This window comes from Aythya ferina, assembly GCF_964211825.1.
Source record: "Aythya ferina genome assembly, chromosome: 7".
Classification (NCBI taxonomy): Eukaryota; Metazoa; Chordata; class Aves; order Anseriformes; family Anatidae; genus Aythya; species Aythya ferina.
This window is the reverse complement of record NC_140302.1, coordinates 4440888-4457273: the sequence shown is the minus strand read 5'-3', so window position 1 is coordinate 4457273 and position 16386 is coordinate 4440888. Positions and strand designations below refer to the sequence as shown.

The window sequence follows — 16386 nt, the reverse complement described above, 5'->3', positions numbered from 1 at the left end:
CCACCATGGAAACATAGAGCATTAAGGAAAAACAATCACTGTGTTTTAAATACTTTACAGCTTTGCGTGCAGCATCCCTGAAGAGTCCTATTGCTAATTCATGGGTTTGCAGCTGCATGTTTCAGTTTGTCACGTGTTGTAGTATTTTGCCTTTTTCTTCTGGTTTTGAAAGAACATGCAGAAATACTTACAGAGTATCAAGGTCAATCACAGTTATGACCTTAAAATAGACCCACACAGGGAGGAAAACGATGTGAACTTCCTTCATTTGAGCCGCTTGAGTGGGGACTTCGTAGTATTTTCAGTTCTGTGGGATATCGATCAGACAGATTAGTTCATGTGATTAGATTATACATGTAAATATGATTGGCATAGGATTTCTTTGGTGTTAAGAAGATTGTTTTTGCATTGAGGGATTTTTTTTTTGTAAATAAATACAGTTTGGATGACCTGTATCTCAGGAGATGGATCTCCTTGCTTTCTATCTTGAATTGAAAAAGTGGAGGTAGAAGGGACATAGGTAGCAATACTGTTTGAAACAAATTACATCAGCAAAAGCAAAGCATCTTTGTGATTAGCTGTTCACCTTGGGATAGTAAATACCTTGATAAAACATTGGTTGTTCATTAAAACATTTTTTTGTGGAGGTAATATAAATAAATAGCTCTCTGAATTGTGAGTCTTCAAAATACATTTTTTTCTTTATAAGATATTAAATAGGTTTATAAACTTTGTGCTTCATCTGTCATATTTTTAACACAATATTTTAAAATCTAATTGTATGTGGAAAAATAAGTATGTTACCATATAAAAGCTTAAATGGGGCTTGTGACTGGAAATGGGAAGTTTCTGCATGTCCATTATGCAACTTTGACAAGATCTCTGCATAAAAATAGGCATGGTAGTGGAACTACTCATAATAACCAAGCACAATTTATCTGGCATTGTTGAAACAGGAAAGTTAAGAGTAGTGGTGAGTGTTTTGAAGGTGATTTAAATATTTGGGTTGAACACCTGCAAATTACAGAATGTGTAGTTTCAAAAGTGAATGAGTCTGTTCAGTGATTTGTGTGCATTGTCAAATCCAAAAATATTTGAAGAGTAACTGTCTAACCTCACTTCTAGTTTCTCTTACAGTAAATAAAATTTATAGAATTAAATGATATTGATTGTACTTATTGTTATCTTTTTAAACAGGAAGTGAAGTGTTTTCCTGGGGACAAAATAAATATGGCCAGCTGGGCTTAGGTTATGAGTATAAAAAGCAAAACTCCCCACATGTGATTAAATCTCTGCTGGGAATCCCTTTTGCACAGATTGCAGCAGGAGGAGCTCATAGTTTTGTATTAACTCTTTCTGGAGCAATTTTTGGATGGGGACGAAACAAATTTGGGCAGCTGGGTCTTAACGATGACAATGGTAAGTAAGCATTTCTACAGTAAAACTTCATGCTGAAGGTCTTGGTTTGTGAATCTAAAGATATCGGTATTCTTAGAAATGGAGCAGACAAAACAAACCTTTGTTGAATATTTTCTGATAGTGCCAATGTCATGTGAGTTTATATAAAGAGGGCAGAGTTCCACCCCCAGCTATTTTGTAGTGAAAGTTCGGACAGCATTATGTTGAAATTCTAGCTGGCTTGACTTTTTTTCTTTCCCTGTTCTAGATTTTTCTGATTTAGGCTTTTTGAGTGGGATTGAATTAAGATACTGTGCAGTAGCTACAGTTTGAATTGAGTTTTAGATAGATTTAACTGCTGGACAAAAACAGTGAAGTACTGAAACTGTTTGATTATCCTTAGAATGTTTAAGATGTCTTCGTAGTTTATTCCCACTATACAGATACTGGCCTTTCTCAGACCACTTCTGAAAATTGTTCATAATCCTCAGCTACTGCCGGAATTTCCTCCGTTATAATGCCAACACTCAATAATAATTAAAAAAAAAAAAAAAAAGTAGACAAAGGTTTGTTTCTTTGTTAGTTGTATTACATTACATATACACCATCAGGGCACAGGGTTCCAAGATGGAAGTGTATGATGCCAGATTCCCTCAGCATACAGTTCATTATTCAATAATCTACATCTAATTTCAGGAATTCATGCTTTCTCACTGTTCACAACACCCTTTAAAATCAAAAAAATACATTGCAGTTAAAATGTGTATTTGAATTCATGCTTTAAATCTGGCTGCAGTCATGTAACAAGAAAATTACACATTCTTTGTCTGATGTTTTTCCCATGAAATTTGATTTCATGGGAATTTTCGGTTGCTTCTATATTCTCTTTGGAAAAGTGTGTGGCCCTAATTTTGTATACAGTATCACTTTTCACTGAAATCCATTTTTTTTTTTCCTGACGTCTATATATATATAGGGTCTTTTTCAGACAAGTGTACCTAACAAATTTTTAGGCATTAGCATTAACATTTAGGAAATACAGCGTTTGTGCAACCGGGTGACAAAGGTGATTTGTTGCCGCACTAGAGGGAAGTTAGTTGTGCCTCCTAACTATTCAGTGTTCCATTCTATTATACCTTTAATAATATTGAACTGTGATCAACTGCTACCAATTTATTGGAAAACTTTACAGTTGTGAAGCTCATAAACACCTCAAAACATTTGATACTTTTTCTTTTCTCATGGCCAATGGCAGGTACTAGTGAAACTGAGGCTCTTTGCTAAAAAGTACATTAGTGTAGTAGTTCTGTGTTTTTCTGTAGTAGCTCTTTCATCTAAAATTTGTATAAACCCTGTCACAGCGATTGCATTCTGTTGACAATTGTAAAATGCTTGTTTGGTTGGAACCAAATAAGAATGAATAGGCAAGACTATTTGTTTTTGTTTTTGTTTTTTTGTTTTTGTTTTCAAAATAAGCAATCTACTGCTGTATTAAACTTCTCAGACAGGTATGTTCCTACCCTGTTGAAGTCACTGAGAAGTCAGAAGGTTGTTCATATTTGTTGTGGAGAAGATCATACCGCTGCCCTTACAAAGGTACAATATTTAAATATATGTTTATACTTTGATTTTGAATGTTTTCAGGAGAAGATGCTACCTGATTAGGAAACAACAAACAAAATTCCACTTAAAATTTCTTCAAAGTTTGTTGGATTAAATTGAGGAAGACTGGAAGAATGGTTAAATATTTGGGAAAAAAAAAACAACCTTACCATAATACAAGAAATCTTTCTCTAGTTTTAGATTTTTATCAGATATAGTAAAGGTGAGCACACAAAAGAAAACATTTTTGATAAGACAGTGCATATTACATTATTAAAATTGTGCAGGTATTGAAATTTATATTAGAATATACTAAAGAGATAGCCGTTTTCTGAATGTAATGCCTCTAGCATTGTTTTTATCGCTGATCAGGCCAAGTTAATTTTAAATTTAAATTACACGCCAGAAGGATTGGGGTGTGTGTGGTCATTGGGAGGTACTGAATTGCAGTTTGCTGCTTATGTCCTATTGGCAAACAGACAGAAGAAATTGAAGATTTACATAATCTAATAGAAAGTATTATATCGTGAAGTTCTATGGAAAGTTAGTCATTTATTTCAAGGCCATTTTGGGAAAAAAAAAAGAAGCATGTATTCTGTGTCAGTGTGACATACTCATATATATATGTAAGACTCAATCAAAATAGTTGGAAAGTTTAAATGTGCCAAGTTGCTATGTACATGTAACTGTTGGCTAAATGCATAATCTGCAGTCTCCTGTTTATTTAAGGTTTGGATGCTTAAAGGAGGAACATAGAATGTAATGCTAGAGCTCTTTCTTATACTCATCCTAGTGATGGATAGTGCTTTTCAAGCATCAAGTGATAAGTAGCCTTACTTTGTGGTGGGTAAAATAGTACGTACACATCTTTCTTTAAATGATCGACTCCTCTACCTTCCTGTGTTCCGATATTTGAATTCAACTTCAGCATTTAGGTATAAATCAGTTAATGTTCTGATGTTTCATTTTGTTCATCACTCTTGATAAAATGTGTCAATTTATAAACAATGTTTTGAACTAGTGAATAGCAGTAGACAAGTATTCTGACCAATTGAGATCTGGATGTGACTAAATATTCATTTATCTTCTGAGTCTGTATTCAGAACTTTGTTGTAGAAGGTGTTGGCATTTTTGAAGTAACTATTTTTCATTTTTTTTCTCGGAAGAGAAAGAATCTGTATTTGCTCTCTTGAAGAATGTACACTTTTTAATGTATGTTTGAAGTTTTAAACTGCAACAAATGAAAGTTTTGAAGAATGTGGGTTGTCTAAGTATGGCCATACCTTACTTGCTTATACAAGCTTAATTGTCTATAGTGGAAGTAGAAAACCGTTCACAAACAATTACTTCTTGTCATAAAATATTCTCTTGCTTTGACTGCAAAAGACGTGGCAACTCTGCAGTCATGAAATGGATATTTACGTATTGTGTAAGGCTATGGAAGTACAGAATGTAAAAAATTATAACATATTCTATGTGTTTTCCGCTTTTTAATATATGGAAGTTAACTTCAAGCTTGCTTTGATGGACTCAATTAAGATATTGAATTTACTGTAAATTGTATGATTTTATGTTACCCATTTATTATAGGTCCATTTTTCCCTTGCATGATAGGCCTTTCAGAACCAGGAGTCTTGATATATCTTTTGTAGACAGTACTGTGTGCAAGCATTTTTCAATTCCTTCTCAAGTTTGGAAAAACCTGTCACTGTTTGTTATCCTGATTCAGTGAATGAGGCTGTTGTTTTTTCTCAGTGGATGCTGCCATTTTAATGATGATTTCCAGCAGAGGTCCAGTCTGATGCAGAGTAGAATTGAAAGAAAGAGCTTTACAATTTCAAAGCATTTCAAAATGGAAAGTTTCAAAGTTGTTGTAAGGTAAGTTGTATAATTTATGAAAATGGTTCTGATTTAATATTTATTCATTCAAGTTTTTGGTTAATTTATTGATAAATTAATCAAAAACACTTCTAAAATTGACTTGCCTTACAACAAGGGCGAATTTTTCTGGTTTGTCCTTTCAAATAATGAAGCTGGCTATTTCAGTCATACTCTGCATCATCTGTCTGAGGAGGGCAGCTTCCTATTTGGTATTTGTTTTCAAATTTCTATTCAAGATTTGAAAGCTAAAGTATACTTTTTAACAGTAAGAATTTATGTACCATTAGAGTTCATCAAGAGAACTGGAAAAGAGAAAAAAAAAAACAAAAAACAACACAAAAACAAACAACAAGGATTAGTATCTTGTAATAACACAAGTTAATGACAGGACTCTGTTGTAAGCTAGTATGGAAATTACAAGAATAAGATTTAACATGAATAAGGTGATACTTGATAGCTATGCCACATTTTCATAATTGCAGTTACTTTGTGATCTTTCTGTGTCTCAGGACCCTCTTGAACAAATGTATTTTCTGTCTTTCTCCCTGCAATTCCAAAATTATCAGATAAGGTAATTTATTAAGCCCCTGTTTCTGATAATTTTCTTGTTCCAAGATATACTATTATTTTAATCCACATAATTTATTTGTTTAGGAAGGTGGGGTTTTTACATTTGGAGCTGGAGGCTATGGTCAGTTGGGTCATAATTCTACCAGCCATGAGATAAACCCAAGGAAAGTTTTTGAACTTATGGGAAGTGTTGTCACGCAAATTACTTGTGGCAGGTAAGGTCTCTTCTGTGCTACTGCTCTGAATCTTATAAATTACTTGTTTTGTATAGAATTTCACATATATTCTAATATGAAGTGTATTTTTCCTTAACCTTGATGGTTAGGGAAGATGAGATAAATAAGGTCTCTAAATAGCTAGCGACATTACTGGGGTTTTAAAAACATTCAGTAGAAGTGAAGGATGCTACACTGAGAGTTCTGATTCCCTACACTGAAAATGTTAATAATATGGTGCTGTTTATTGCTGTTACTTCATCATTCCCTATTAAAGAATGAGGGTGCGTGGGGAGTTACTCTCACTTCACTGAGGATAAATAAAATTTGGAAACATACATCGTTTTTTAAAATGCCTGTAAAACTGTACTGTACGTCAGTTCCCAATGTTGTTTGTTTGTTTGTTTATTTTAACGATGTATTATTAATAATAGCACCCAAGAAATCTGGAAAAATTATCAATGCAGATGAAAATGTCTTTGTCCTAAGAATTGCATTCTGAGACAAAATGGTGAAGACAACATAATTTTTGAAGAGATGGGCATATTTTGTTATTTGGATTAAAAAACACATTATGTAATCCTCTCTGCATTTTGGTTGACACTAATTGGACCTATTCCCTTTTATTAGTTGATGTCAACTCAGTAGTGGTTCTTCCCAAGAGGACGATAGGGGAGGGGGGCATCTGGAATTGAGATGAAGAAAAGGGGATGCAGCCAGTCTGGTAGAAACTGCAAATTTCGGAATGTCCAGAGATATGCCCTAAAGGTCAGGCTGTGGATAGGCAGTGGTTCAAGGCAAAACCTGGCATCTCTGTTTCCTGAATGTTTCCATGAAAACTGTATGTTGCATATTGCACTGTCACTTGAAGTACTGCCATTGCCAGTCAAGATGTGGAGTTTGTGACGAGACCTTTAACAGAGTTTTTAACATTTAACAAAATTCTTAGATTGCATAAAGCACATTATAGTGCTTATGTTTTTGGTTTTGTTTCTGCTTTTTTTTTTTTTCCACTAGACAGCACACTACTGCATTTGTTCCTTCATCTGGAAGAATTTATTCTTTTGGACTTGGAGGTAATGGGCAATTAGGTACGGGAACAACCAGTAACAGGAAAAGTCCCTTCACAGTAAAAGGAAACTGGCTTCCTTACAGTACTCAGTGCCTGATACCCACAGGTAAGCAACACCTGGTGGATACACTCTTTCTATTCCTGTTCCTTGGCTCTTGAGATTTTAACTGAACATGGAATATAATCACTTCTTTCCACACGGTTTGTTTTCACCGTGCTCTAATTTACTGAAGTTCATTTCTGCTGTAAGAAATATTTGCAACAATTTCTTGCTTTGTGGTTGGGGTAGGTGCTTTGTTAGCACTGGAGCTAACACTTAGAGTTGTTAGTGTTTACCTCCATTAAAGACAGTTTTAATTATTGCATTGCCAAGATCTGCCCAGAGCAAGTTTACATAATAAAGGAACCATTTCCTAAATGAATATGTTGATTGCAGGGTCTTGAGTGTTTCTCAAATCCACGTCTTCAGTTGACTTTTTTTTATTCTTATTGCAGATAGTGAGCAGTATTACTGTGTAAAGAGAATTTTCTCTGGTGGGGACCAAAGCTTTGCACACTACTTTTATCCACAGGTAATTCATCAAATATACTTTAGAACCAAGCTGAATTTATTGTGTTCTGATGCATTTAACAGATATTTCATATTGAAGATGCAGGAGTATGCTGTAAAATTTTAAACTGTGGGAAGCACAAGACGTTGCATCAATTAGCAATGAGAAGACTTGGATCCAGTCTATTGAGTGTTAGCTGTCAGTGAGCTCATGAAACTTTTTGGCACAGGCTTTTTTCCTGAGTCTTGAATGCATGCCCTTCTTTCCTTCCCAAAGAATCAGAGCAATTGAGGTTGGAAGGGACCTCTGGAGGTCACCTCGTCCAATCCCCCTGCTTAAGCAGGGCCACCTGCAGCAGGTTGCCCAGTACCATGTCCTGGTGGCTTTTGAATATCTGCAAGGAGGGAGAATCCACAATTGTTCTGGGCAGCCTGTGCCAGCGCACAGTCAAAAGCACCTCTTCCTTTGAAAAAGGAAAAGCCCAGAGCTCTTCTTCCCTGCCCTTGTCTGCTGTGTTCTGCTCTGTAGCCGATATATTATGCCACAGTGATGAGGAAACAAACAGAGCTGACTTTTTGCTAAAAATGAGAAGTAGTGACACAGTTTATGTTGTAATAAATTTATACTAACCTTAGAACAATAATTTTCTTTAAAAGAACAAGAATTGATCTGTTTAAGTTCCAGTGGCTGGGGAAAGGGGGAGGTCTAGGAGGACTTGATAGCAATAATGGTGAGGTGGGAGTGTGACGGAAAGGAAATGCTCTTAGACAGTGACTTGGGAGGAAAGAACAAGGTGAAGATATATGCCTGGATTCGCATAGAAGCTACTTCCAAATAACAGCCCAGCAGACTTTAGACCACAGGGATTAGTGGCGCAGGAATGAATTGAAAATGGGGGTTGAAAAGTGATGACACAAAGGGAATCAGTAAAGGTTTAGGGGGAAACATGTTTGTTGCCAAGAAAAACTGGGGTCAGGCAACCCTGTGCTCCCACAGCTTATTCTGCTTGTGAAAAATCATTATTTTTTTTTTCTATTTTCCCCCTCTTAATTCTGATTGAGTTTTGGTAACTATTTCTGTATTTAATAGAAGTTTGTTTAACAAGTGAACACAGAAAAACTAACTGGTAGTGTAGGATCAAAACTTTTATATTAAAATTCCACTCAAAAAAAAGTTTACTGTGCTAATTTCATAATCAAAGTAGATTGTGACTGACTAATTGAGGTAAGCTTAAGACTATGAATGCAGTTATTGTGGTTTGTTCAGTACAAAAAGTGTTAGCATTAGATGGACTTGGATGATGCAGAAGCATCATTTTCAGAACTCCTTAGTTTGCTAATTTGCATTCTTTCAAAGCTACGTGAGTACTGTACTCTTAGGACTTGGGTGTCCTTGCCAGCTAGGGGGTCTCAGCAGGCAAGGCAAAAATCTGTTTGTTTTTTTTTTTTCCCAGTTAGTTTTTGGGCAGGTCTGTTCCCTGAATTGTTTCACTGTGATACTTCTGCTGGACTCAAGGAAAAAAGCAAGAGTGTTTCTTGTTCTGATCCTCCGTTTCTTAGGATGGGATCAGAAATACTGATTTTTGGCAACAGCTAGTCATCGTTACACTGAGTCAGCTATGTTGTAAAGAGCATGTTCTTGGGAGAAATGTCTTCTTTTACTAGTTTAACCTTATTTTTGGTGCTGTTTGCCACCTCTTTTTGAATCAGTGCTCTTACTCATAAAGGTTTTCTTGCTTCTATTCCTGTTTAGTGTTAGAAATCTCACTGTAATTCATTCAGTTTGAGCAGCACATCAAAATGCAGCTTGTATGATAATGCAGTAAACATTCAGAGAAACGTGATTCATTCTCAGAAGAGTCTGATGGATATAGGGTGGGAGAGCAGCTGTCTGAAAAATTGAATGGGTCCTTTTCTGTATGCTCGCAGCCTGGCAGTGAGCTAAGTGGCTGACAGTGACCAGAGAATAAACATGCTTGCTACTGTTCTCTAAAGCTTGTTTAGTGTTCTCCTAGAAAAGTGCTTGTATGTTTAGGGGGTTTACCACAAAATAACTTGTGGTGTGAATTAACACACTAATCTGGATGGTTTTAGTTTGTCATAGCTTACTTTGCTTTCATAGCAAGTGCGGAACTGCTAGAATACAGTAAATTGATTCTTGGGCTTGTTTCAAGTAATAGTTTGGGTAGGCAAATTGTCAGTCAATGAAGAGAAAAAGATCTTAGCCACAGGACTGTTTTTTCTGGAAATCGGTTTAATGTGCCTGATTCTTTGTTTTCTTTACAATTTAGAACATGGTGCCGCCAGATGATTTCAGGTATCCTGATGTTCTGAAGCAGATCTGGACTGTGAATGAAACATTTATTCAGAGATTGCTGACTTTCCCATCTGGAAGACTTCCTGTAGAGATCGCTAAGTAAGTATTGTAGAGGAAATCAGTTGTCTTCAGTAATTTTATATATGATTTGGGTGTGAATGTGGTTTTGTACATACATAGCAAGGGTAATCTTAATTACTGCTTTTATTAAATACAGAGCTTTTGTTATGCTTTCATTGTCATGCTTATCATGTAGTTTATCTCTGTCTCATCTCTGTCACAGTTTAGGTCACTGCTACATACAAGATTAAGTACCTAGATGCACTTTGAAAAATAATAGTGTGTATAAAGGAATATGAGAATAACTCGGAATATTGCTGCTATCTTACTAAAGGAGGATGCAAAGAAATTAAAACCAAACTGCAAGTCTCTTGTTTGTAGCTGCCTTAAGTGTAAAGTCTTGAATGGACGTTTTACGGGATGTTGTTTGGTCATATTCAAGTCAGAGTTAGGTCCTATGTACTATGTTACTTATGAAGGATAAAATACAATAATTTTATATAAGATGCTAATTTGTAAAAAGAAATTTAACTTCTTCTTTCATGTGAACAATTTCAGTGAAATTGATGGAACATTCTCCTCAGCTGGGTGCCTCAATGGGAGCTTTTTGGCCTTGAGGTAGGTGGTCAGGCTTTTAAACAAGTATTCCTGTGAACAGAACAATTAATGGTGGCTACCTTCTTAGTGTTTCTTGTTTCAACTATGACACCTTCCCACCATTTTCCCTTCTTAGTATTACTCTGATGCTTTCAGTTTAACCTTGTAGCTCCTTTGCTACATGTAATTTGTCAGCTGGCCCAAGTGCATTATGTCTTCTGCCAGTTCTTGGTAGTGTGTGCCACCTGGCTGCTGCCATTTAAGCCAGCATAAGTAATTACTTAGCAGCCACAAGTTGTATATAATTCAAGGGGAATACATTGTACAAGCTGGTTTAGATCTCAGTGATTGCCAAGGTCTAAAGCATGAGTGCCTTCCATTTAAGAGAATACTTTTTTTTCAGTTGCTTCAAATGTTGTGTAAGAGTGATACTGTGATCACTAACATCTTAATTCCCTGTTAGGGTTAAAAATTCAAGGTGGAAAATTTGTAGAGTCCTAAGAATACAGGATTCAGTCTTTCTCTAATTTTTTTTTCTTGCTGTAGCAATGATGATCATTACAAAACCAGCAGTAGATTCTCAGGGGTTGATATGAATGCTGCTAGACTACTATTTCACAAACTTATACAGCCTGACCACGCTCATATATCACAACAGGTTTGTGCTGCATATTTTCATTTTGTTTGGAATCACCTTACTTTGTAGCTATAGAGAAATACTTTTGGTATGCTTGCTCCAATCCTTTTTAATATCTTTCTTTAGTCAATAACATACCAACTACAAATAGGTAAAATTGTATTGTGCTGTGCCAGAATGTAACACACCAGGATATTGTATGTCTTTAAATTTCAAAACCAAGACAGTATATTAAATAATACAACACAGGTTGAAGTCTTGATTGTTCTCTCATTACTTTTGATCTAGGTGTGGGATTTTGTTTAAATGCCCAATTGCATTTAAACAAATTGCATTTTATTATGCATTGCAGGTGGCAGCTAGTTTGGAAAAGAACCTTATTCCAAAACTGAGCAGCTCCTTACCGGATGTTGAAGCTTTAAGGCTGTATCTCACTCTACCAGAGTGCCCACTGATGAGCGATGCAAACAATTTCACAACTTTAGCTATTCCCTTTGGAACAGCTATTCTGAACCTAGAAAAAGCTCCTCTGAAAGTTCTTGGTAAGAAAATGAATTTTTTACTATTCAACCTAAGGATCTACAAAGAAAGATGTATAGAAATTCCATCAGTGATGATGTGATCTCAACAACACCTGCTTTTGTATTTGCAGTTTTTTAGAACTCCTCAATGAGAAAGTTAAGGGTTAATGTTGCTTGCTATGTAAGAAAACACCTATCGTGTTGCTTCTGAGCTAGCTGGCCATCCATATAGATTCATCTGGTTTTGTAATGGTTGGACTCGTTCCATTTGGGAGGAATTATACTACATACATGAGTGCATTTGATACGTGTCTTTGCACTTTAAAGTGAAAATTGTGTGGTCAGACAACAAGCACTAAGTAGTTTACAGGAGTGCTACAGAGCAGATACTAAATTGTCTTTGTTTTGACTGTAGTACCTTTTTTTTGTTTTTGAGATCCATGCTATCTCACTGATGCTAAGACGCAGTCTTGAAATATGCAGATTAGAATAGTGTTTTTTTGTTTTGTTTTGTTTTTAACTTCCCTGCACTTTTTTATTGTGACTCTTATCACCAAGGATTCAGCTTGAGGAGTTGAGATACCAGAACATTTTCTTTGTACTTTTTATTTTTTAAAAGGGAACTTTCTTCATTGGGGTGGTGTGTTTTTGATTTTTTTTTTTCCCCTTTACTTGTAACCCACCTCTTAAACTTCGCAGTAGTTTTTGGTGACTGTAAAGTGTGCAGTCAGTAAAAAGCTTGCCTTCTATAAAGAAAAGCAAACTGATAATTGATTTGGACTGCAGGTCCTTTTTTGTGTTGCTTCACTACAACAAGTATTTCCACTGTTCTTGGTAGGACCTTTTGCTTAAGGTTTCAAGGTTTGAGCCACCTGTTTCATGTCACAAGTAACTTCATGATACTATTGTGTACTTTGGATAAACAGACTTAATTTAAAGAATTTGTGTGTAACAGTAGGAGCATAGAAACAGAAGTTTTTATTTACAAAGAGCAGTTTATTGTTCAAAAGTTTGCCTCACTCTTTCAAACATTTTTTTTTTGAAAGAAGAATATTCCCTTTGAAAGCGGTGGACCATTCTGTTACTTTTCCCCACCTCAAAATACCTTTTCATATACTTTGCTCTCTAATTTGTTGTATGTCTTTTTTTTTTTTTTTTTTTAAACTTTCGAGAGCTTCCCCATTTCAGTAATGCTTACACATGGTCAGCTGTTAATGCCCCTTTTGTGCTGTTTTAAATCCCAGAATGGGGTGGGAGAGGGGAGTAACATTGTAAAATAATACACCAGAACCATTTCAAAGTTGAAAGTCGGTTGCTTGCCCACATCTTACTGTATCGAGAACTGAAATTGTATTGAAGTGTCAATATTTTGTTGTTCTTTCTCTGCCCACCTGTCTTTAGTTTTTGGTAACTGACAAGTGTGCTTTCTAATAAAACATGTTTTTTAATTAAGAGTAGCGTAACATACTGTTGTAGTGGCAAGTACTACATTTATGTGTTCACCGTTTGTTGACAGAAAATTGGTGGTCTGTACTTGAACCTCCATTATTCCTCAAGATAGTGGAACTCTACAAGGATGTTGTGGTCCACCTCTTGAAGTTGTATAAGATTGGCATTCCTCCATCTGAAAGAAGAATATTTACCAATTTTCTACACACAGCTTTCAGAGTTCTGGAAATATTGCATAGAGTATGTTTACATCAATTTTAACCAATTATTTTGTTTGTTTCTGTCAGCATCTGTGCTGTGTAGTTGTTGAAAAAAGTTAAATAACTAAAGAGTTTTAAATATTTAGACTTACATCTGCAGAAATGCTTGTAGTTGTTCCATTTAGACCTATGAACCATTGGAATTCTGGATTCCAATCTGACATGGTGATGGAATTATCACAGACTGACCCAGTCAATTGCACCTATGAGGGTATGTTGGGAAGAATTGCCTCTTAAGTTTGAAATGATAGCAAATAAGGTCACAGTTGGAAGGTAAGAGCAAGTTACATTTTGAGCAAAATCTGAACAGTTTTACCAGGACAAACTTTTTCATCTCTGATTTGTTTATTCAGTCTGATAGTATGTTAGCTTAATTCTTAAAAATTAGTAAATCTACAAGCCTTGAATAAAAAGCCCAAATCATTCAGAGTGCACATCAGAAGCCTGAGCAGCTGTAGCATCTGTCTGCTGCTGCTGCAATTTCCCCTCTCACCCTCTTTTTTTTCCCCCATTGTAATTTATTCTGGTCATATGGCATTTCGTAATTACATCCTTAAAGAGCTTGGAAGGCACTCTGTAAGGTGCTAATCAAGTACTGTATTCACACAATCTAGTGCAATGGGAACAAATGTCTAAATTGGATCTTTGTGTGCTATATGTACACCTCCCATTCCCCAAGGAAAACAAAAAGGATATCTGCTTTGGAAGCTGGAATTCTTAGGCTTTGGTTTGCTGTGCTTTTCTTTCATTTATTCTTTATGAACACTGTCAAATTAAGGCTGGGAAGTAAGGCTGTTCAGTAGCCATCCTGTTTTGGAAGCACAAAATGTCCATTAGAGATTCCCATTTGTAATGCTGTTGGTGTGTAAGAAATGACTATTTTGCTGCCTTCAGAATTTGTGTCGCTGCTCAGGGTTGCAATAGCTGTAAATCTTAACAGTTGAAGTTGATCTTGAAATATTTAAACCTTGTGAGTAAATGTAGAGTTATAATCTGGCTCTTCTTCCCATTTTTTGGAAACCCAGCTTTGACTAATAAGTACTTACATGGTAGAAATAATTACATTTATAAACAGTTGGGCAGCAGGGTAGATATACTGATATGTTCTTAATAATTACCTGGTATGGGCTAAAGTAAGAATGGAAAAAATGGGGATACTTACCTAGGCTATTCCACAGATTTAATGTCTGTTTTTGTTTAGTGTTTTTTGGGGGAAGGATTGGGTCCTTTGGTGGTACGGGTGTTGGAGTAAAGTGAGTTTAGATCGTCAGTTTTTAAAGAGAGAGTTTGTAATCCTTCTGTTCTGGCAGTTAATGATGCTTGTCAGTCATTGGGAAAAGAAGCGTATGTTAAAGAAGCAAATTTACTGAATCGTCTTGGAAGCCCTGGGTTTAAAATTGCACTATAGAGACAAGCCTTAAAAAATGTTTGTTTTCCATGTCATTCTCTTATTTTTCTAAGCTTAATGTTTTTAAATAGAAGTTGTTCTCTGGTCACAGGTAACAGAAATAGCATTTGTATTGTAATTGAGAATGAAGTTTTACACTGTAGTTTTTAAGTCCGTACATTTGAAAATACTGTTCCTGTGAAATCACGTCATGTTTCAAAGTGGCAGCACTGTATTGTGCAACATTGCATGATTGATTAATCTTATTTTTTTGCAGCTTAAATAGGATTGTGAATAATCCATGTTCCCATATCTTTAACATTGTTTTTTTATGCTTGTAGGCACTGTTGTTTTTCTAGTACTTCTTAGTAGGTGGGTGTCTGTGGCTGACATAAATGCTTGAAAACTACAGAAAAAATCCTCTTAAACTGTTATGCAAAGTGATAAAAATAAATTTTACTTCTTTAGGTAAATGAAAGAGGACAAGTTATACAGTATGACAGATTTTATATACATGAGATACAAGACTTGATAGATATCAGAAATGACTACGTCAACTGGGTCCAGCAGCAGGTGTTTGGAATGGTAAGAGTTTGGATCCCTCCTTCCCACCCCCATGCTTGCTTTTGGTTGTCTCTGTAGAGAAGCCTGTAGATTTTCTAAATCGGGGCGCTTTCTTTTCATACAAGTATCTGCACAGATCTCTGATAGTGACCAGACTCAACTTTTGTCAGGTGCTAGCTAAAGAATTGTTAAATAGGTGTATTTCTTGTAGGGTATCATTTTTAGGACTGACACCGTCTAACATTTTAATTAGAATGCTATCAGTTGAGATTTGCCACATTGGAAAAGTTAGGGAAGTGCTAACCGGAAAACATGCAGAATAACCTGAATTACTATGCAAGCTAGGTTCAGTCAGTGTTGTCAATAGAGGAAGCTGAAAGTGTCATGGAAAACAAAGTTTAGAAATGAATTAGGGAGTTAAAGGGGACAGATAAGCAATGTAATTTTCTACTTTGAGTGTAGTGACAAGAAGTAAATTCTTGGATCTGGAAACAGAAGAATGGTAAGTGGGAATAAATGACTGTGCACAGAACTAGTGAGTTGGATAAGGTTTTGTCACACAGTTCTTTGACTTAAGCTTTGACAGAATAGAGTAGGTTAATATGCTTGCTTTAGTCCACCTAAATTTAATTCTGCAGCAGTACCTAGAAGTTCTTGAACAGGGGAGACCTACTTTTGTTGTGTGTTTTATGAATCCAAAGCAAAAGATAGCCTGTCTACTAAAGGATAAAAAATTGTAAAATAAAATAGCAAGAGCAGGGAGATGGGGGAGTGTAAAGAAATAGTGAGATGATAGTGGTAGTCATGACAGACTTATGTTTCAGCCAAACATCTCTGAAGAAGCATTCTGTGCTTGATGTAGGTTGGTGTTGGTAGCTGACAGGGGCAGTATATTAAATGAGATGGAGAAGGTGGGGAAAAAGAAGGCCTTGGAAGAAGAGACAGGTTGTGTACTTGGAACAGAGAAGGATATGGCAGTGAAGGATGTAAAAGTGTTAGAATTAGAAAGATTATGACCTTAGCAACTATGCTTTAAATGGATATAAACAAACCAGAATTGAATTTGGCATGATCAGACAAGAAAATTCTGAGATAAGGGAAAATGACAGCTGGAAATTGATTAGTGTGTGAAGTCTTAAGCTGCATTTGTTAAATTGGAAAATTAAGCAGTAGCTTGATATTAGTAAGAAAATAATACCGAATTTCCCTTAAATCATCTTTATACTGTCATGCATTTATACAGGTTTAGGTTTAGCAGAGAAAAAAGACTTTGGTTTATTACAAGGCTGAAAAAAATCATGGTCTT

The 16386-nt window shown here is 35.7% G+C and overlaps 1 protein-coding gene across 5 annotated transcripts in view; it reads left to right on the top strand.

The window, feature by feature from the left end:
- The window catches only part of HERC4 (HECT and RLD domain containing E3 ubiquitin protein ligase 4), a 33765-nt gene that overhangs the window by 7134 nt on the left and 10245 nt on the right, over positions 1-16386 (top strand). For all 5 annotated transcript variants that reach the window (XM_084525037.1, XM_084525039.1, XM_084525035.1 and 2 more), the window contains exons 6-16: positions 1198-1419; positions 2903-2994; positions 5536-5666; positions 6684-6844; positions 7234-7310; positions 9580-9704; positions 10224-10283; positions 10809-10920; positions 11252-11441; positions 12937-13109; positions 14985-15101. In XM_084525037.1, the coding sequence (XP_084381163.1) occupies positions 1198-1419; positions 2903-2994; positions 5536-5666; positions 6684-6844; positions 7234-7310; positions 9580-9704; positions 10224-10283; positions 10809-10920; positions 11252-11441; positions 12937-13109; positions 14985-15101 (1460 nt within the window). The remainder of the gene's footprint in view (positions 1-1197; positions 1420-2902; positions 2995-5535; positions 5667-6683; positions 6845-7233; positions 7311-9579; positions 9705-10223; positions 10284-10808; positions 10921-11251; positions 11442-12936; positions 13110-14984; positions 15102-16386) is intronic.